Genomic DNA, 22024 nt, shown 5'->3' on the forward strand with positions numbered 1-22024 from the left:
CTACAATTAGATAGAGCCAATTAAAAGTCTTCTAGATTTCTCCAGAAATATTCAGCAGGCAAATAATATATACTAATGAAGAGGGATTCAGCCAAGAACGAGAGGATTAGGAATTCAAGAGCAATTCAGTACATGTCAATCAAATTCCCAAGAGATTTGAGCAGGAAAAGGATATAAGACAAGAAACAGGGGCGCCTGGGTGGCTCAGTCGGTTAAGGGTCCGACTTCAGCTCAGGTCATGATCTCGCGGTCCGTGAGTTCAAGCCCCGCGTCAGGCTCTGTGCTGACAGCTCAGAGCCTGGAGCTTGTTTCCAATTCTGTGTCTCCCTCTCTCTCTGACCCTCCCCCGTTCATGCTCTGTCTCTCTCTGTCTCAAAAATAAATAAACGTTAAAAAAAAATTAAAAAAAAAAAAAAGACAAGAAACAGCAGGAATCAAAGGTCAGTTATAAGGAAAACTAAAAAGTTCAGTGAAAGTGAGGGAAGGAAAGACGACCAAGAGTGTATAAGTGAGCCACCAATTGTAATTCCTATGGAGATACCGATTTAACATGAGAGCTAAAAATGTAAAACCTGATTATCCTGATGACACCAATCAACTTATTAAGACGTCATTAGGCATAAAAAGCATATTTCAATTTCATGTACTATTTTAAAACAGAATAAGTCTATCCATAATTATAAAGAAAGCAAATCGAACCTTGGTAAAAAGTTTAACTGGATCATATCCTGTTGATTTAGCCCATTCCTTAGTGGAAATACGTTTAATGTCACCATCTTCATTAGATGCTCTGGCTCTGGCTTCAGCTTCCATTGGTTCCCCTACAAAACAAACACTATTTCATTTTCAGCTGTAAATGTAAAACTAAGCTCTCATCTACCTTTGGGGAAAAAAGCCATTCATGGAAGTCACTTGCACATGACGCAATCTAAGTTCAAAGAGAAAGGACAACAATATGCTCATCAGCATCTTTTCCTACCTCAGTTTTTGAAGGCCACATCTAGAAGAGTTCAAAGTATGGACTTGTAATCAGATTGAAAACAACTCTCAGCTCTATTTACTACCTTCATGAAATTTCTCTGCACCTTGTCTTCATTAGTAAAACAGGACTACTCACTTTTTAAAACAGTCTTTCAAAGATGAAATAATATGGGGTGCCTAAGTGACTCAGTTAAGCATCTGGCTCTTGATTTCAGCTCAGGTCATGATCTCTCAGTTGGTGGGTTTCATCCCTGTGTCGGGCTCTGCGTTGACAGGAGGGGTGCCTGTGTGGGATTCTCTCTTCCTTTGTCTCTTAAACACATAATATACTATCTAACACATAACAGCAATTATTTTTTTCTCCTCTTATGCTATCAATATTAAGCTAGTAAAAGAAAGGTAGTGCTCACTAAATAAAAGAACATATCCCAATCTACTTACAGGAAGCTTCAGGGTCAGCTCTGTCAGGGGATACTTCTTGATCAGCATCTTCTTCCCCAAACAACTGGCTACAAAAAGAGCAGGAAATATTTATGTACAATAAAATATTATGAACAAATCTTTACTTTGCTTACTTCCCCCAAAACAACTAATTTAGAATATCCCAAATCTTTATACTCCATAAACTTAAAAGCATTAAAGCAACCTGTTTAGATAGCTTGCATCCTCATTTCAACCATAACACAAGGAAGGCTAAATTTTAGTAGACCTATATGCATTCCTATCATCTTGGCACTGCAAATTCCTACGTTAAAATCATCGAGCAAGAGACAGATGAGCAGGGGCACCTAGGTGGCTGGGTGGCTAACTGTCCAACCCCTGATTTTAGCTCAGGTCATGATCTCACAGTTCATGTGTTCAAGCCCTGCATCAGGCTCTGCGCTGACAGTGTAGAGCCTGCTTGGGATTCTGTCTCCCTCTCTCTCTGCCCCTCCCCCACTCATGCTCTCTCTCTCCCTCTCAAAATTAAATAAATGAACAGAGAGATCCAGGTGAGCAGCTTTTACATTCCAATTTGGATAACATTCTAAGGCCAGAATAATATTTGTGAAGTACACGTGCAGTTAGCTATGCAAAAAACACTGTTACACACCTGCCACATGCTGGGTGATCTAGGAATCAGCAGGAATAAGCAAGGAGACATTTTTTTCATGGTAGTATATATCTTTACTACTAACAGGCCTTAAGAAACAGTAATACATTAGCAGAAATTCTTTTTTGTTAATTCAGTTACCCTATAAACTATTTAATAACATTTACAGGAATATAATGTTCCAACCTTTCCTCAAGTACTTGACTTATAAGAAAGGTATCTTTTTAAAGGAATCCTTTAAATAATTAAAAAAAAAAAAAGCAGTCATCTCAAAGTTCCTGATACACTTTACAAGAAAATGTCCACTTGTTCTCAAAGTCACTGTACCAATTTCCACCCCCACAATGGCATGTAAGAGTTCCTATCAATTTGCTTCTCTAAATTTAATGTTTTGCCAAACTACTTAGTGTAAAATGGTATCTTATTGTGATTTTATTCTTAATTTTCCAAGTTAGTCATAAAGGTGAACATAATCTTCATTTGCTTATTTCCCATTTGGGTTTCCCTCGAAAAGTTCCCGTTCATATTATCTTGTCAGGTTGTCTTTTTCTTACTCATTACAGGAATATATTATACATCATAATTTTTAGTTGATTTTATGTTGCAAATATTTTCTCATATGTAATGTCTTTTCATAAGACATTTGATGAATTTGAATGAATCAATGTTTTCTTTTGTGGTTGGCACTTTTTGTGTCTTAAGAAATCGTTCCTGAACTCTAAGGATAAAGATTTCCCCCTATATTAGAAAGATTTAGTTTTTCCTTTCACATCTAAATACCTTATCCATCTGGACTTAATTTTCATATATTATTTGAAATAGGGAATATAATATTTTCCACATTGATAATGAATTGTCCTTTTACTTAATCCCTTCTTTCATCTGGGATCTCCTATGCAACCTTGGTCATGAATTCTGCATTGTCCCAATGGTCTATTTTTCTATCTCTGCACCAGCAACACACTGTAACTTCCTTTTAGTTTTTATTAAACCTTGACATCTATTAGAACAAGTCACCTCAACTTACTTCAGGAATGTTTGTTTAGGCCTTACTCTTGACATAAATTTTACAATCAGCTGAATGAATTCTAATAAAAACTCTGATGAGATTTTAACTGGAATTGCATTTGAATCTATAGATCAACTTGGAGATCAAGGACACATTCTCTCCTTTTATTTTATACTTCCTTTTATGTGCCAGTACTCACTAATCTTCCACACTGGGTCGTACAAATCTTTTTTTTTTTTTTTTTTTTAATTTTTTTTTTCAACGTTTATTTATTTTTGGGACAGAGAGAGACAGAGCATGAACGGGGGAGGGGCAGAGAGAGAGGGAGACACAGAATCAGAAACAGGCTCCAGGCTCTGAGCCATCAGCCCAGAGCCTGACGCGGGGCTCGAACTCACGGACCGCGAGATCGTGACCTGGCTGAAGTCGGACGCTTAACCGACTGCGCCACCCAGGCGCCCCTGGGTCGTACAAATCTTAAGATTTATTCTCAGGTATTTCATGTTTTCTGATGCTTCACATTTAATTATCTTTAATATTTAATTATATGCTTTTATAGTGAGTTATCTACTTTTATATTTTCTAACTGCATGATACTGCATACAGACATGCCATCTTTTAGTTGGCCATGTTGCTAAACTGTCATTATTTCTAATAATTTATCTATAGATTCTTTGGAGCTTTTCACTATACAGTATGTAAACTATACTGTATGTAAACAACAGTTTTGTTTCTTCTTTTCCCAATTCTTAATCCTCTATTTTCTTTTTGTTTTATTATGCTGGCTAGGAACTTCATTACAACACCAAATAAAAGCAGCAATAATGGCATCCTTATGCCATCTCAGGTTACAAAGGAGATGCTTTATAACTTTTATCATTAAAAATAATGCTTGTATGGGGCGCCTCGGTGGCTCAGTCGGGTAAGCATCCGACTTCAGCTCAGGTCATGGTTCATGGGATCGAGCCCTGTACTGGGCTCTGTGCTAACAGCTCAGAGCCTGAAGCCTGCTTCGGATTGTTTCTCCCTCTCTCTCTCTCTCTCAAAACTAAATAAACATTTAAAAAGTTAAAAAAAAAAATAATGCTTGTATTAAGCATATGAATGGTAAATAATGGAGGTTTCTGACTGGTGGGAGTGGGAGTGCGCAGATAAGCAAGGGGAGGAAGCTAGAATGATCCACGTAGTAATGGACTAGAGTTTAGGGAGACACCAGTATGAATTCATGTTTACCTTAATATAGATAGATGGTTAGAAACAGAAATGTTTGTAAATTTGTGTGTATTCATACAGATTAGTATAAAAAGACTTTTTTGCTCTGTTGGCTAAAAGGGCTTAAAAGAAACGACACGTAATAGCATGGCGAGCATTCAGATCTGAGTTTCTAATGCCATTCTTTAATAAAAGGAAACCAGGGCTCCTTGGAGAAAGGCCTGATACAATGGCAGGAAATAGACATGATGAGCCTGGGGCATCTTCTAGTACCAGAAAGCAAGGAATTGCTCCCCAAACCCCACCACACATTGATGGCATATGTCTAAGAGCACAGTCAACAGAAAGAGCTCCCAATGGCCAAAGCCAGAACAATCTGAGCAACAAAATACCCTACTGGATTATAACCCAAAATATAAAATATATTCAATGAGTCCACATCGATGTAAATGATTGAATAAATCAATAAACAGGTGAGAAGAGACAAACCTTCCAGGCAGAAGAACTCTAAATAACTTACATAGATACTCTGCCCTCAAGGAAGCAGAAAACAGCTCCCATTCTTTAGGTGTGGGCTGCACAGAGTGACTTCCTTCCAAAGTGCATGGCACAATATAGAAAGTGGGGGTGAAAGGGGCGCCTGGGTGGTTCAGTCGTTTAAGTGTCTGACTTAGGCTCAGGTCATGGTCTCCTGGCCCGTGAGTTCTAGCCCTGCGTCGGGCTCTGTGTTGACAGCTCAGAGCCTGGATCCTGATTTGGATTCTGTGTCTCCCTCTCTCTCTGCCCTTCCCCTGCTCGCACCCTCTGTCTCCTTCAAAAATAAACATTAAAAAAGTGAGAAACTTTACAGTGGAGAAACCGGACAAACACTACCTTAGCTAAGTGATCAAGGCCAACATTAACAGTCATCAATCTTGTCAATAACATATTCTTCACATGATGTGATGAAAATGGCAATTTAACTACCTCTGTGATTTCCCTCTCAACAGCTCAAAATGATAGTATCGTCATGAAAAAAAAAAAAAAATTTCAATAGTGGGGTATCCTACAAAATACCTGACCAGTACTCCTCCAGACCAGTCCTCCAGACTCCTCCTAATTTCTTTAGAGGTCACAGACAACAAGGAAAGCCTGAGAAACTGTCACAGTCAAAGGAAGCCTAAAGAGACATGACAGACATCTAATGGTAATGTGGTATCCTGGAACAGAAAAGGGACACTGGGTAAAAACAAAGGGCTCTCTAAATAAACTATGGACTTCAGTTAATAAAGATACCAGTAGTGGTTCCATAATTGTTACATATGTATCATAAGATGCTAACAGAGGAAACTGGGTGTGAGAACTCTGTTCTATCTTCTCAATTTTCCTGTAAATCTGAAACTGTTCTAAAAAGTCTGTTAAAAAGAAAAAAGGTTTGCTAAATGAAGCTTACATTTTTTGTGAAATTTCATCATTAAACCATTATATGCATACTCTTCTGAGTGCATATACATTATACCGTAATCAAAAAATAAAGAAAATCAAACAAACTCTGTTTTAACTAGGCTCCATGCCCCATGTGGGGCTTGAACTCACAACCTTGAGATTAAAAGTCACATTGCATGCTCCACTGACTGAGCCAGCAAGGCTCCCTGAAAACCAGTGTTTGCTGTAGGTTTGTAAAAGGCATCTTTTACCAGGTTGATAAAGTTTTCTTCATATTTTATTAAGAATTTTTGTCATGAGAGGCACCTGGCTGGCTCAGTTGGTGGAGTGTGCGACTCTTGATCTTGGGGTTGTAAAATTCCCACGTTGGGTATAGAGAATACTTAAAATAAAGGATTAAAAATAAAATCTTAAAAAAAAAATAAAACCCACAATTTTTGTCATGAAAGGGTATTTCCTGAATTTTGTCAAATGTTTTTTCTGCATCTATAAAGGCTATCCAGTTTCTCTTTATTTTCTTAATGAAGTGAATGATGTGTATTAAATTGTGGCTTGTATTCTTAGAATAAATACAACCTTGTCGTGGTATACTTTTTGTTTTACACAATTCTAGATTTGTATGCAAATATTTTGTATAGGATTTTTGCATCTATGTTTATGAATGAGAATGTCCTGAAATTTTCCTTTTATTTCATTATGGCCTTAACTGGTTTTGTTACCAAAGACATCAGAGTCCCATAATAAAAACTAAGAAGTACTGCATTTTTAAAAAATGTCTCTGGGACAGTTTACCTTATTAGAATGATATATTACTTGTAAATTCAGTGGAAATCACCTGTAAATTCATAAAGGTTTGTTGCATTACTAAGAATTAAAACGACTGATTAAACTTGCCTAAGACATAGTACAATTCAGGCTATTTCTTTTTTAATTAATTTTTTGGGTTTTTTTTTTTTAAGTTTTTTAAAATGAATTTATCCAGATCATTAAAATTTTCAGTATACTGGCAATTTTCAGTATTTTTATTATCATCCTTTTGTTCTTTACTATCATTTAAATCTATGCTGAGATTACATTCTCCATTTAGTTATTCATCTTTCCTCTCCTTTTCATGATGAACTCGATAAAGTTATTTTTTCCCTCTTATCTCAATTATATCCTTCCTGCTAATTTCTTTGGAGTTTATCCTGTCTTTCTAAGTTGGATCCTTAGCACATTAACGTTCATCTTTCTTCAAGTGTGTAAGCCTAGAACTTTTCTACCAGCTACCATATTTGATGCATCCAACTTTCACATGTATTACTTTCGTTATCACTAAAAAGTATTTTTAATTTCCATTAGTTTTTAACCAATGAATTAAAAACAGGCATGCAATGTTGACTGAATTTAATCTACCGAATATCTCCACCATATTTAAAAGAATATTCATCTAGGGGTGCCTGGGTGGATCAGTCAGTTAAGCGTCTGCCTCTTGATTTCGGCTCAGGTCACGACCTCACAGTTCATGAGTTTGAGCCCTCATATTGGACTCTATGCTACAGCACAGAGCCTGCTTAGGATTCTCTTCTTCCCTCTCTCTCTGCTTCTCTCCAGCTCGTGCTCTCTCTCTCAAAATAAATAAACTCTTTAAAATAAGTAAGTAAATAAAAGAATATTCATCGTAATCTCTCCAAGAGATTTAAATAAAAACAGCCCCATTTCCTATCATCAGTACTGAAAATATACCCAGAAATATATATACTCTTACTTGAACAAATACTTTGCCCAAACGATGCAATGAATAGGTTCTGAAGGTGTGTTACGAATTGTACAGCCAGGAAAAGTTCTCTGGGTAGGTTTGGGATGACACTCATAACACTCAGTTACACCCTGCAAAATCAGGATATGAGAAGAACATTTATCCCATGATGGTGGTTTTCCAACACTATCGAGTAATATCATCATAAACATTCATTCGTCTACATTCCAACTGTATTTTGTACTGTCAAGGAAATTTTAAAATATTAGTGACTCCAAAATTCTTACTTTACAGATGAGGAACTATAACAAATATGAACTGAATCAATCACAGTCACAGCTAAGTCTAAGCCAGGATTTCTCTGACTCCTGGACCAGTGAACACCACTTACAACAAGCCAAAGGAAATTACTGTACCTGAATATCAAACACAAGAAGTTTACCTTAATCACATTAAACAAAAGAAAAATTACTAGATAGACAAACAACAGCTTTCTAACCAATTATCTGTCAAAGGTGTGGACCTCCATTATTTAAATATTACCCATTATATTCGTGTTACTTGTAATTTCCTAAAAACTAAGCAAATTAAAAGTAATTATTAATTTCAAGAACTACCTAGATACACAGAAAATTCCTGGCTATTACCAAACCAATACTCTTCATTTTGTTGATTTAGGCTTACATCTTTTTTTTTTTTTTCCATTTTATTCTTTAAATTTTAGTTAGTTAACATACAGTGCAATACTGGTTTCAGGAAGAATTCAGTTAAGCTTACATTTTAACTTGCACCATAAGGAATCCTTGGAAGAAGTCTATGGTACATAAGACAATTTTTTAAAACCATCAGATGAATATTCCTCAATTGAGCAATTCTCAACCTCAGTCTTAATACATACTAATATCTTAAGATCATGTTAATAAGCAATGTCTTTACAATAATGGTTAAAGAACCAAAACTTGAGGGGAGCCTGGGTGGCTCAGTCTAACTTCAGCTCAGGTCATGACCTCATAGTTCCTGACTTGAGCCCCACATCAGGCTTTCTGCTGTCAACACAGAGCCCACTCAGATCCTCTCTCTCTGTCCCTTCCCCACTGGCTCATGCACGCACTTTCTCTCTCTCTCAACAAGAAACCTAAAAAAGAACCCCAACTGGCAAATAGTGTTTTAACATAAAAAGCAGCAGATCCAGGGTTTTCTCCATAATACCATTTCTGGTGTCCTTTGAATAAGCTTTCTTGGGGGCAGCCATTCCTTAAATCACAGTAGAAAACAAGAGAACTACTGCTTTGACCTATGAATAGATCCTGAAGGAATCCACTGATTTAACTAAAATTTAACACACACTGACATTTACAACAGTCTTTGTAGAATGATACTAAATAAGCTTCCAAGAGTAGTATTTATCAGCTGAAACAAATGAAGCAGAGCCATAATTTTCAACATGGGTAAACTGCCAAATAATGGACAAAAATAGCAAATTTTAAGTCAAGTGTAATTCCTTTTGGTTTCAAAACCTGCAAAATGATTCTTCAAATGTATCTATGTTTAATTTCCTTGAAAGAACTAGAAAACAAAAACAAACAAAAAACAACAAACCACAATGCTGCATTTTATAAACTGGGTTTGAGTGCACAGGTATTTATTTACTCTATTATTCTCTAGTTTTATCTAAACATTTGAAATATTTCACAAAGACACCAAAATTTTTCAAAGTACTCTTCAGATCTATGAACCTAGACTTTAGATAAAAAATAACTTTGCAGAAGGCAGTTTCATCATATATCAACTACAGCATGACATGTAGCCTCAGCTACAAAGAATTTTAAAAGGCAATTTTATTATGTTTACCAGTCTAATAATTTTAATATACAAGCTACAGAAACAAAGTAGCACAGAGTTTAAAAAAAAAAAAATCTCTGCTTATAATACTCTTTATTACTTGATACAGTATCTAGTTTTATCAGAGTACATCTGATAAAATCCCTACATCTTGGGTACTAACCAGCCCATATCATGTAAACCCAAAGTTTACTTCTTCCCTACATAAGATCACAAATATTTGGGAAGTAAAAAAAATTTATTTTACCTTTTTGATGGTAGTTACTTGCCCAAGATAACCAGCAGTTCCACTCTCAATAAGAGGAACATCAGCTGCCAGGCACATCCTATTAACATGGTTGCGAGCAGCTGGAAGAAAAACACTAGTTAGCAGGAGTTGATGGGGGGAAAAATCAGTTACCTTTAATTAGGATGACATTTACCCAAACTAATTTTTTTAATTTTTATATGCAATTTTCTTATAGCTATGACCAGGGTAATACAACTGTTACAGAAGAGACATTCGCCAGCAAAATTCCAAATACAAGGAATTTATATGACAAATTTACTCCAAGAAAAAGCACCCTTACTATACTTTTTAAATGCCAAAGTGTCACCTTTCTATTCTATAGCTGTGCCTCCTCTATTAATCTTGGCTAAAATATTGTCTCAATGAGTTCTGAGTCCTTAACTTACTATTATTCTAATAAAATTATCAGGTAACACACGGCAATGAATGGAGAATGTGGAATATCAACTTGGAACTATAAAGGCAGTTTAAGGCAAGGGGAGTAAAGAGGAGTCTAGTAAGTCATCCTGACCCTTTCTCTGCTTTGTGTTTTTTCTTTGGTATTTCTGGCTCAAAATTGTTACAAACCACTCCACAGGTGTTGTTTTACATGTGGAACAATGACTGGCTATACAATACTTGATTATAAGAAACATCACCCCCTACTGTGAAAAGCTTCAATGGTTCAAAATGTGTACATCTAAATGGAATCTAGGCTGATATTTTATGGCACCAGCCATATCTAAAATAATTCAAGATCCATGGCATCTATGCTAACTTTGACAACCTGTTGCCACATTCTCAAAACCATGGTTTTAGGGCCCTGATTGCACTTTAGAATCACGTAGGAAATTGAAAAATTATGATATTCAGAGTCTGATTTAATTGGTCTTGGTGGGATGTAGGCATTGATATTTCATCTCCATATAAATGAAGGAAGTCACACTGTGCTTCAGTGATGGAATACTCTGAAACAAGCACACACCCACATACCAAATGTACTCACCCTCTTTAGCATTTTAACAACTTCTATCTTCACACCTTTTGGTAGAATAGCAGAGTATATGATAGCTAAATTCCTGCCTGTTCTAGTTAAAATTACAACCAACTGGTAAACTTTAAACCTAACCTTACTTCTCTCTGGATTCGAACTACTGAGGAAATATTTAAAATACTAAAAAGTATAAACAGCCTTGTTATAGGGGAAGGAAAATACTTAGAAATTAAATGTATTAAAAATAATCTCACCTCTGTTATCCAAAGCATTCATAACCAATATAAACTGTCGAAAAAATTCCACATTATAGTCAGGGCTACAAAACAAAATAAAACAAATGTCACCAAAACAACTGGCCTTACACATGATCTTCACGGCGTAATACAGGGTCCTAAAAAGCGTATTAAAGTAATGGTGCAAAAATAACTGATATTAGGGAGGGGTCTCTATTATACATTTGATTTTTTCCAAATACCATAAGCAGATTTTAACGAAATTACTTCCCACTAATCCCTGTGAGTGACTAGACACCCTTTCTGGCCAGCTACCCAGGGCTCAAGAGCAGATCTCAAACTGGCAGAAAGATGGCATGGCTTCACAGGTCCCATAGGCCCTCTCTGGGCAGCCTGGGAACATACAAAGAACACATTCCCAGGATATGCCTGGCCTCTGGCTTCACCTCACATGGTCAGGATCAGGCAGGGTTCAGGCCTCTAGGGTTCCCACTTTTAGCAGCACTGGGAAAGCAATACGGGTAAGACGGTTATAGGGCTAGGCAAAGGCTTGCAGAGCAAACAACCAGAGAATAAAAAAGGTGGAGATACATATTTCCGGAGAAAGTGTAAGACTTTCTCTAATTCCAGACCTCAAATGAGAAGTTATTATTTTTAATACCATTTACTTGTAAGCTAGACAACAGCTATACATAAAGGATAATTTAGATCCAGGATTCCTTTGCCCCAACACTTCCATAGTTATATATTCATGGAGAGCAGAGAATATTTATGTACTGTGAAAACTATGACCCCTTCACAATTCCTAGTGTTATATTATAGAAGTCATAGTCAAAATAAATATTTTGGGAAGCAACCTTTGAAACTGAAGAAGACCACAGATGAAATCAATCAGAATGAGAGCAATATACTTAGAAAAGTCTGGATCATTATATAAGGATTTTTCATAGTTTACTATATCTTTATTTAAAACAAAAATAAAGGCCCTTTATAAGCTTCTCATTAAAAAGTAACTCATTTAGGGGCGCCTGGGTGGCGCAGTCGGTTAAGCATCCGACTTCAGCCAGGTCACGATCTCGCGGTCCGTGAGTTCGAGCCCCGCGTCAGGCTCTGGGCTGATGGCTCGGAGCCTGGAGCCTGTTTCCGATTCTGTGTCTCCCTCTCTCTCTGCCCCTCCCCCGTTCATGCTCTGTGTCTCTCTGTCCCAAAAATAAATAAACGTTGAAAAAAAAAAAAAATTAAAAAGTAACTCATTTAAAAAACTCTCATTAAAAAGTAACTCATTTAAAAAACTCTCATTAAAAAGTAACTCATTTAAAAAACTCTCATTTAAAAAGTAACTCATTTAAAGTATTAAAATATCTTACCTCTTATCTAACTCCCTGAAAGAGTACAAGCTACCACATTTTAATTTTTCTAGAAAAATTTTTTTACAAAATTATTATTTAAATTTCAGTTAGTTAACATTCAGTGTTATACTAGCTATTTAGTGACTCAACACTTACATACAATACCAGGCGCTCATCATAAGTGCCCTCCTTAATACCCTTCATCTATTTAACCCACCCCCACTCCACCCTCCCTCTGATAACCATCAGTTTGTTCTTTATAGTTAAGATAAAAAAAAAAAAAACATTCTTAAAAAGCAGAATGACCTCAAGCTCATGTAGCTAATAAAAATACCATATACTTTGAAAGTTTAACTCACAACAAACTCAATTCTGCAACATAATAATTAGAACATACTTCATGATGCTGTCATGGTAGGCTATGATATTAGCTTTCGGGTAAAACTGCAGTACACTTTCTTTAGCAACCTGGAAAAACAAACAACACTCAATTACTAACTTGATTGCTACAACATTTCTCTCTGCATTTCAATTTATTTATGGCAAACAATACTGTTATTTCACCTACTTACATAATATCTTATATTAAATATAAACATATAAATTTAATATCTTATAAACTAAAGGAATATAAAAATGTGACAAAATTTCATTAACATTAAGCTATACACATTTTAATAAAAATAACAGGAGAGCCGGCCCTTTCCCATATATACATCTACACGAATGGTAAACTTCAGCAAAAATATAAAATGCAAAAAAAAAAAAAAAAAAAAAATATATATATATATAAAATGCAGTAACTAGGTGTTAACCCATTCATTCATTCAACAAGTATTTAGTATCTTCTATTTACCAGGATCTGTATGAAGCATTTGGTAAGCCAAAGGGACACTAATCAATGTAGATAAACAAAATTACAAACAATGATAAATGATACACAGAAAAAGTAGAAGTTGTGGGGTGCCTGGCTGGCTCTGTTGCAAGGAAGAACATGCAACTTTTTTTTTTTTTAATTTTTTTTTTCAACGTTTTATTTTATTTTTGGGACAGAGAGAGACAGAGCATGAACGGGGGAGGGGCAGAGAGAGAGGGAGACACAGAATCGGAAACAGGCTCCAGGCTCTGAGCCGTCAGCCCAGAGCCCGACGCGGGGCTCGAACTCACGGACCGCGAGATCGTGACCTGGCTGAAGTCGGACGCTTAACCAACTCCGCCACCCAGGCGCCCCAGAACATGCAACTCTTGATCTCGGGTTGTGGGTGCAAGCCCCACGTTAGATGTAGCAATTACTTACATATATTCAAAGAATCTTTAAAAAAAAAAAAAAAAAAGAGTAGAAGTTGTGAGAGGAAGGTCTTAGTCTAAGAGGTTTTTATTCAGAGCATATCACTAGAGAAGGAAGCCAAAATTTGAAAACTGAAAAGGAGATAAGAGTGGGAGTTTGCCAAAAGCGTTGGGAGAAAAAGCAAAGTAAAAAGATGTTTTAAGACCCTGAGTCAAGATGGAACATTCAAGGAACTAAAGAAAGGTCAAGGTGGCTAGAACCTCAGGGAGGTTGTCTTTTTCTAAAAGGGACAAGAGCATGGGCTGTAGGTTCTCTAGCCCTCAAATACAGGAGCAGCCAATCTGCAGGAACACAGAACAAAGCTCATCCTAAGCAAACAATCAGAAATTTAAATATGAAGGGGACACCCACCGTTTACAAGATTGAGGACAGCATAGCCTTAGAGGATCAAAACGGGAGGATGTACTCTTAGGTGCCGTCCCCTATATTCTCCCTCCCACTGAAGAGTCCCAGTTAATCTGATACAATAAAGAGAAGATCCATCAAAGTGCAAAAATATAAATGAACAGAAATGGTATAAGAAAAGTAAAGTTACCTGGGCCTTTGATCTTCCAACATGTTTCTTTTGAAACAAAAATTGCCTGTTGAGGTTGCTGACGTCGATAGTATCCAGATCAATCTACAAGTGCATAAACTCCAGATAAATCACAAATTTTCTGGTATGTGTGAGCAATATCACTATCCTCAGCACCCATAACCCAAAACTTTTGCTATTTGCTATATTAGCAGAGGAAATGCTTTCCCCAGTAATACCAAAATTGTTAAACTGATAAAAATACTTTAACACATATGAAAAAAAAAATCAAGATTTAATTTCAGAGATAACTTTCTCAAAAATATTTTAGAAAGGATGCATTTTTTTGTTTAACCATCTTGGCAAATGTTTGGAAATTCCTTAGATGGCATAAAATCATAAGGGTTTATTAAAATAAATATAATTCATTTCTTTAATTACTCTTTCAAATCAAATAAATCAGATTTAACTGTGACCCGTTTTTCTTAAATGACACTTAGCAGATTTACTGAGTTTTTGTTGCTTTAGTTCAAAAGTCTTCCCCCACACACAACTCCATTTACAATTCTCACCTAAGGGCTATGAAAGGAAACATCCACACAAGGTTGAAAAAAGTGTCACATTTTAACTTTTTTCTAATTGCTGCTTAAAAATAAACACAAGAGGGGCGCCTGGGTGGCTCAGCCAGTTGGGTGTCTGACTTTGGCTCAGGTCATGATCTCACAGTTCCTGAGTTCAGTCCCACATCGAGCCCCACACTGAGCCCCACATCAAACCCCACATCAAGCTGGCTGTTGTCAGCAGGGAGCAGGCTCTGGATCCTCTGACCCCTTCTCCCTTGGTCCCTCCCGCTCTTGTTCTCTGTCTCTCAAAAACAATAAATAAATAAATAAATAAATAAATAAATAAATAAATAAATAAATAAGGGAAGAAAATAAGAATGACTAAAGACTTTCTATAAATTTATATTAAGAGTCATCAAACATTCTAATTGTGAAACATCTTTAACAGCTTTGGTTATAATTTCTGAAAATCATCATATATAACCGTCTAAACATTTTCTATTTGTACTTTCTAAATTTATTATAAAAATTAAATCAAATAGGGACACCTGGGTGGCTCAGTTAAGCGCCCACTGCCCACTTCGCCTCGCTCAGGTCATGGTCTCATGGTTTGTAAGTTCAAGCCCCAAGTCCAGCTCTGCGCTGACCACTCAAGAGCCTGGAGCCCGCTTTGGATTCTGTCTCCCTCTCTCTCTGCTCCTCTCCCGCTCACACTCTCTCTCTCCCTCTCAAAAATAATAAACATTAAAATTTTTGATTAAACAGAAAAGGATCAGCATTTATTGTTCAGGTGCCCAATTCACTGTCTTGTCTATTACAAGACAGTTCCTTTAATTTTTTTAATGTTTATTTATTTTTGGGAGAAAGAGAGCGAGCGCGTGGGGGGGGGGAGGGGAAGGGGCAGACAGAGAAGGAGAGAGAATAGGAAGCAGGTTCCAGGCTCCCAGGGCTCAGCACAGAGAGACCCACCCGGGGCTCAAACCCACGGAGTTGGGAAATCATGACCTGAGCCCAAGTCACATGCCCAACAGAGTAAGCCACCCAGGCGCCCCACAAAACGGTTCTTTTAAACATGCAGCAATAGGTACCAGCTGAAGCACAATCATATTTGGATTTGTGGTACAGAACTGGATGGGAAGAATAACTTTGTAACAGACAAAGGAAAGATGTGTAAATTCTTCCCCCGCCCCTCATTTTATAGTTCAGTCTGCCATATTTACTTTTTTTCCATTCCGTGTTTCCACTACACTTTAAGACACTTTAAACTGACATCCAAGCTCCACGTAACATCGCCAATCTCTAAAAAGTTTACATTAATAAAAATAATTTAAAATTACAGCCAAAAATAAAAATTACAGCCACTGTACATCAATGCAAAAGTTAAAATCCTAGTATCTTCAGTGATACAAGCTAACGTATCTATGAAGATAACAATGACAGTCACACAGACTGCACCCAGAACAGAGGGGTGAGAGCCCCAAAGGAGTCCTGCCACTTGCTTCCTGATTCAAGGTAATTTACTAAAACCCTTCTAGATCTCACTTTTCGTCTCATCTGTTTAAGATAAAAAAGTGGGGGTGGGGGGGGATGAAAACTGCGTCTGCAACCTTACCGCGGTAGCGCAGATTAATGCGTTAATGCAAATTACCCGCTCAGAACATCGCCGGTCTCGGGACAAGCGCTCAGTGTGTATTGGCTCCTATTACTGCCACCCTCTGCTCTGGACCAGTATTTGAGTTAAGGGAGACCTCCCAACTGAACAGTCACAACCTCCACGAGAGACTGAAACAATCACCTCCTGCCTCCCCTTAAAGCTGAGGAACTGCCCTGAAGCGAAAAGACACGAGACCTCCTCCACAGCCTAGAGCCGCCACAAATTCGCGCTGCCAAGGAGGCAGGGGCGGCCGCACCGCGAGACGCCAGGAAGACCCCGGCCCGCGGCCTCTGTGGCGTCCCGAGCCGGCCAGGCGTGCAGCGAGGCCCGCTCTGCCCCGCCGAGCAGCGCCCTCTCTGCAGGCAGCCACGACCCCGGGGTTTCCAGGCCTGCTGCCGCCCCGCCCCCTCCAACTCTGGTCCCGACCTCCGGAGCCCGAGCCCCCCGGCCCCGGCAACACGGCCCGCCATTCAGCCCGCGCGCACTCCTGGCCCTCACCAGGTCGATGTGGGAGAAGCCAGTGAGCACGAGGTTCTTGAGAAGCTCGCAGCCGATGCCGCCCGCTCCCACCACCAGCACCCGGCCCCCGGCCACGGCCTCGGCCAGCTCCCGGGGCAGTCCCCGCGACAGTGCCATGGCGGGACGACCACGAGCCGCGGCGGAGGCGGAGGCGCGAGAAATGAGCCGCGGCCGGAAGCAGGTGGGGGAAGGGCGACCTAGCTTCCGTTCATGCGCAGTGCGGCCGTCATTTGGCGCCGAGCGGGCGACGCCCGGGACCTGTGGAGCGCACCGCGTAGGTCAATGCTCGGCTTTGCGCCAGGAGGTCTCTCTCTCTCTCTCTCTCTCGCACCTGCAGTGATGCTCCAGCCGGGTCGTGTTTTCACAGACGCGCGCGGAACCGCTATCTGGCTTAAGAAACCTACGGGCCACCTTTTGGCCTGGGGTTTGAATTCCCAGCCAAGGCTTACTTACAGGTTAAAAAATAGATGCCCCTGTATGTAAGGAGCTCTTACAAATTAACAAGAAAGCAAGTGTCCTTTAAACAGCAAATACAGGTCAAGAATGTGAACAGGCACTCACAAAGATGAACAGTATGATCAATAAACGTATTAAAATTTAATCAAAGAAATGCAAATTGGTGTTTAGATCATTTTCACCTATTAATCCGGAAAAAGAAAAAGTGTAACTCTCTATTGTCAAGGAATAGGAAAACAAGCACTCCCGTTACTATAGTTATGGATTGTAAAGCAAAGCTTTTCTAGAGGGTGTTAAAATAAACTGAGGTGAATTAAAAATTTTGTTGGGGCACCCACTTGGCTCACTTGGTTAAGGCTACGACTCCTGGCTTAGGTCTTGATCTCCTGGTGGTGGGATACAGCTCCGTAGGCAAGCCTGCGCTGAGCCTGGAGCCTGCTTGGGACACCGTCTCTCTGTCTCCATCTCTCTCTCTCTCAAACTCTCTCAAAATAAATAAATAATCATTTTTTTCTTTTTTCTTAAAGTTTATTATTTTTTTAATGTTTATTCAATTTTGAGACAGAGAGAGAGAGAGAAAGACAAGAGCACTAGTGGAGGGAGGTGAGGGCACGGAGAGAGAGGGAGACATAGAATCCCAAGCAGGCTCCAGGCTCTGAGCTGTCAGCACAGAGCCCAACACAGGGCTGGAATCCACAGACCTTGAGATTGTGACCTGAGCCGAAGTCAAATGCTTAACTGACTGAGCCACCCAGGCCCTCCCTGCCCCCTAAAGTTTATTTATTTTGAGAGAAAGTGTGTGGGGGGCAGGGGGAGGGCAGAGAGAGTGAGTCCCAAGCTGACTGTGTGGAGCCTGTTGGGGGACCCAGCTCGAACTCAGGAACCATGAGATCATGACCTGAGCTGAAATCAAGAGTCCCGATGTTTAACCGACTGAGCCACCCAGACGCCCCAGTAAATAAACATTAAAAAATTTTTTTGTTGACTTGAGCAAAATTTGATTTGAATTGGGCAGCATTCTACCTGGCAGATAGAAAGGAACTCTGAGGAACTGTACAAAATGAAAGATTTTGATGGCTATAAGGGAGAAGGAGCAAGGAAGTTCTACAAAAGTGGGTTGGTTATTGGAAGGTTACCTTTCCTTTAGGTGATCTATCAGACATATTACCTAACTAATGTTGATCAGGCAATTCCTGATTGACTGGTTTAAGATTTCATTTCTAGGAGAGCCAGAACTATAATTAAGTCTCTGCTTGGTGACATGAGGTTTAGCGTAAGCAACTCCATTTTGGGCTTATTGCCCCCCCCCTTTTTTTTTAAGCAAGGGTAATTTGGAAATATGATTAAAAAATCCTCACAATGTGGGGCGTCTGGGTGGCTCAGTCGGTTAAGCGGCCGACTTCAGCTCAGGTCGTGATCTCGCGGTCAGTGAGTTCGAGCCCTGCGTCGGGCTCTGTGCTGACAGCTCAGAGCCTGGAGCCTGTTTCAGATTCTGTGTCTCCCTCTCTCTGACCCTCCCCCGTTCATGCTCTGTCTCTCCCTGTCTCAAAAATAAATAAAATGTTAAAAAAATTTTTTTAAAAAAATCCTCACAATGTTAAATAAAAAAGATACGAAGTCATGTATGAATAAATTTTGTAAACACAAAAATATATTCAAAAAACAGGAAGAAAACCACAGTTAATATTTTTATGTATCTGTGTTTCATGGAATTGTGTGTAATTTTAATTTCTTCTTTAAACCTTTCTGTATTTCCCAAATGCTCATGTTCCTTAAAGAAAATGTTAATTATAAAATCAGAAAAAAATTATTATCCCAACCACTAAAAAGAAAGGATAATTATGTAATGTGGTAGAGGTGCTGGTAAAAAAGACACAACAGGCCCAAAATGTAGTCACTTGTGCTAAGGAGCAAGCTAGCAACCAAGAGTTAATACCTACCCTAATTGCAGTTTCAGCCTTCCCCAGGAGTGGAATTTTAAACCAATCAGTCTGTAATTTCCTGGTGAACACTAGTGATACAATCTGACCCTGGTAAGGTAAGGTAACTTTGCCTGAAATAATCTATTTTGTAAGTTCCTGTCCCACAGTCCTTCTGCCTATAAAAACCTTCCATCTTGAACAATTCAGAACTCCTTTCCACTTGCTAGATAGATGGGATGCTGTCAGACTCATGAATCTTTGAATAAAGCCAGTTGGATCTTCAAATTCACTCGACTGAATTTTGTTTTTCAACATGCTAAATATCGCTACAAGAGCAATCATATTACAATATATAAATGTATGAAGTTAACACATTGCACACTTTATAAAAATAAATGTTGTAAATGTTTATTTTTGAGAGAGCATGAGTGGGGAGGGGTAGAGGAGGGGGGATGGAAGATCTGAAGCGGGCTCTGTGCTGACAGCAGACAGCCTGATGTGGGGCTCAAACCTATGAACTGGGAGATCACGACCCAAGCCGAAGTCGGAGGCCTAACCAATAGAACAACCCAGGCACCCCACGCATCGCACACTTTAAATTTATGCAATGTTATATGTCAAATATATTCAGTAAAAAATAATAATTAGAAGAGAAAGGATAAAGATAGAAAACATAGGAAAATGCTTTTGACTTCTGTGGTCTTTCTCATAAACTGTTGGTTCACCAACCACACATCAAGCTGGTCTATGAGGAATACTCAGGCTGCTGCCCTGATGCAAGAGTGCAGGAAGTGTCAGAGTGCTCAACCAGAGTGGGGGGCACAATGGACTGCTGATGTTCCTTCCCAACACAGGGCTGGCTTATAGAAAGACCCCATCCTCGCAGTTAAACCTACAGGAGGCCCTCCCCAGGATGCTGATCTTAGATCTCCCTCTAGACATTCAGTGAATGGGAATCACCTTCCTTGGCTTCTCTCCTGCCTCCCTTGTCTTCCCTTGGTCGGCCTGAGCTGAGTACCTTAATTCTGAGGGCCTTTGCTTTTCTTTGTGGATTTGTGTGAGTGTAAGTATAAAGTGTAAAATAAAATGCTTGCTCACCTTAAAAAATTCAAATTAGGACACAAGTGCAGGAAATGAAAGTCCCAACCATACCCACTCCTACTCCCCAGGACCTTTGATGGCCTTTGTCCTTCTATTTATTTTCTTAATGTTTATTTATTTTTGATAGAGAGACCATGTGCCAATGGGGGAGAGGCTGAGAGAGAGGGAGACAAAGAATCTGAAGCAGGCTCCAGGCTCCGAGCTGTCAGCACAGAGCCCCATGTGGGGCTCAAACTCACGAACTGCGAGATCGTGACCTAAGCTGAAGTCGGATGCTTAACCAACTGAGCTACCCAGGTGCCCCCTTCCTTTTTTTTTTTTTAAAGTCATCTCTCGATCTTGAACTCATGACCCCGAGATCAAGACTCGCATGCTCCCCCAACTGAGCCAGACACACACTCCAGGCCTTTGTCTTAATTGATCTATGTCTCCTTCACTTATTTGTTCTTATTTATTTAACTCATCTCTTCACCCAATGTGGGGCTCAAATTCATGACCTCAAGAGTCATGTGCTCTGTCTGAGCCAGCCAGGTGCCCCTGCAGTTTTACATTTAAATGGGTTCACAATGGGGTACCTGGGTGAGGCACCTGGGTGGTTAAGCTTCTGCCTTCACCTCAGGTCATGATCTCATGAGTTTGAGCCCCGTGTCAGGCTCTGGGCTGACAGCTCAGAGCCTGGAGCCTGCTTCGGATTCTGCGTCTCCCTCTCTCTCTGCCCCTCCCCCGCTTGTGCTTGGTCTCTCTCCCTCAAAATTAAACGTTAAAGAAATAAATAAATGGGTTCACACTGGACTTATTTTCTCGTATCTTGTTTCTCTAACAATATATAACAACCCTACCCTTTTCCGCTCTGCTTTGCCTGATAACTTCCCGTAACTACTTCCATGCACCCCACGTCTTTCGTCTTCAGCTGAAGATTATATTTGAGGTAATGGCTTGGGCCATTTCGGGGAGTTATTCAGTTTTGCTGAGCATCTTCCGTCTATATAGGAGGTACATATGCTTCTGTTTTTCTCCTGTCAATCTGATTTTTCTTACAGGGGGCCTCAACCATCTACCTAGAAGGGCAAAGAGAAAATTATTTTTCCTCCCCTATGTACCTCACTGACCAGCAAGTTGTTTGTATACAGTCAGCCACTTTCCCTCAGGGGCCCCGGGAGGCAGGATCAGGTGGTGTCCTCAGCGGTCACACACTGCCCAGGAGGACCTTACCTCAAGAGAATCTGGACCTAATATATTGTTTACCAGAGTAGCAAATCAAATTGTTTATACCAGTTTCCTCATCTACGTAGGCAAATAGCAAGTCTGCACATAGCTGGGGGGAGTGTTTTCATACTGCTGCCAAAGGGTAGCAGAATGGAAGGGTTGATAACATAAAAACTGAAAAGAGAAAGGGGAAATTGGAAAAGTGGACACCAGGAAGGAGGGACCATGTCCAGAATCGAGAGAAAGGGCCCCCGTGCTGTGATGCTGCAGGGGCAGAAGGTAGGCATGGGTGAGGCTGGGGATCGTCGGGTGCAGGGGCAGAAGGTAGGCATGGGTGAGGCTGGGGATCATCGAGTAGGTCTCAATAGCTAGTGTCACAGGGTGGGAATCTCAGGAAGCTGGAGCAGATCAAGAGGCTTGATCTGTCAGCATGCAGGCACGGCAGCAGAGTGCGCTGAAGTGCGGTGGCAGCACTTAAGAGGCTGACCAGGGCTCCTGGCTCCCCAGCTGGTCGTGCAGGAACACTCGCCCTCTGGGCTGGAGGGGAGCCACATTCTGTGTGTAAAATGCCCAGACAAGCCACTGACCCTGGAA

The 22024-nt window shown here is 39.7% G+C and overlaps 1 protein-coding gene across 3 annotated transcripts in view; it reads right to left on the bottom strand.

Moving 5' to 3' along the window:
* UBA2 (ubiquitin like modifier activating enzyme 2) overlaps nt 1-16895 on the bottom strand; it is a 42538-nt gene extending 25643 nt beyond the window's left edge. For all 3 annotated transcript variants that reach the window (XM_047078282.1, XM_047078281.1, XM_047078283.1), the window contains exons 1-8: nt 16725-16895; nt 14031-14114; nt 12545-12615; nt 10817-10881; nt 9548-9648; nt 7468-7589; nt 1423-1490; nt 700-821 (exon numbers count right to left, since the gene is read on the bottom strand). In XM_047078282.1, coding sequence (XP_046934238.1) covers nt 700-821; nt 1423-1490; nt 7468-7589; nt 9548-9648; nt 10817-10881; nt 12545-12615; nt 14031-14114; nt 16725-16862 — 771 coding nt within the window. In that variant the 5' untranslated portion in view covers nt 16863-16895. The remainder of the gene's footprint in view (nt 1-699; nt 822-1422; nt 1491-7467; nt 7590-9547; nt 9649-10816; nt 10882-12544; nt 12616-14030; nt 14115-16724) is intronic.
* Between the last annotated feature and the right edge of the window lie 5129 nt (nt 16896-22024).

The sequence above is a fragment of the Lynx rufus genome, unplaced genomic scaffold (assembly GCF_022079265.1).
Source record: "Lynx rufus isolate CCGP_SWC_20201006 ecotype Redwood Valley unplaced genomic scaffold, mLynRuf1.p SCAF_16, whole genome shotgun sequence".
In the NCBI taxonomy this organism is placed as follows: domain Eukaryota; kingdom Metazoa; phylum Chordata; class Mammalia; order Carnivora; family Felidae; genus Lynx; species Lynx rufus.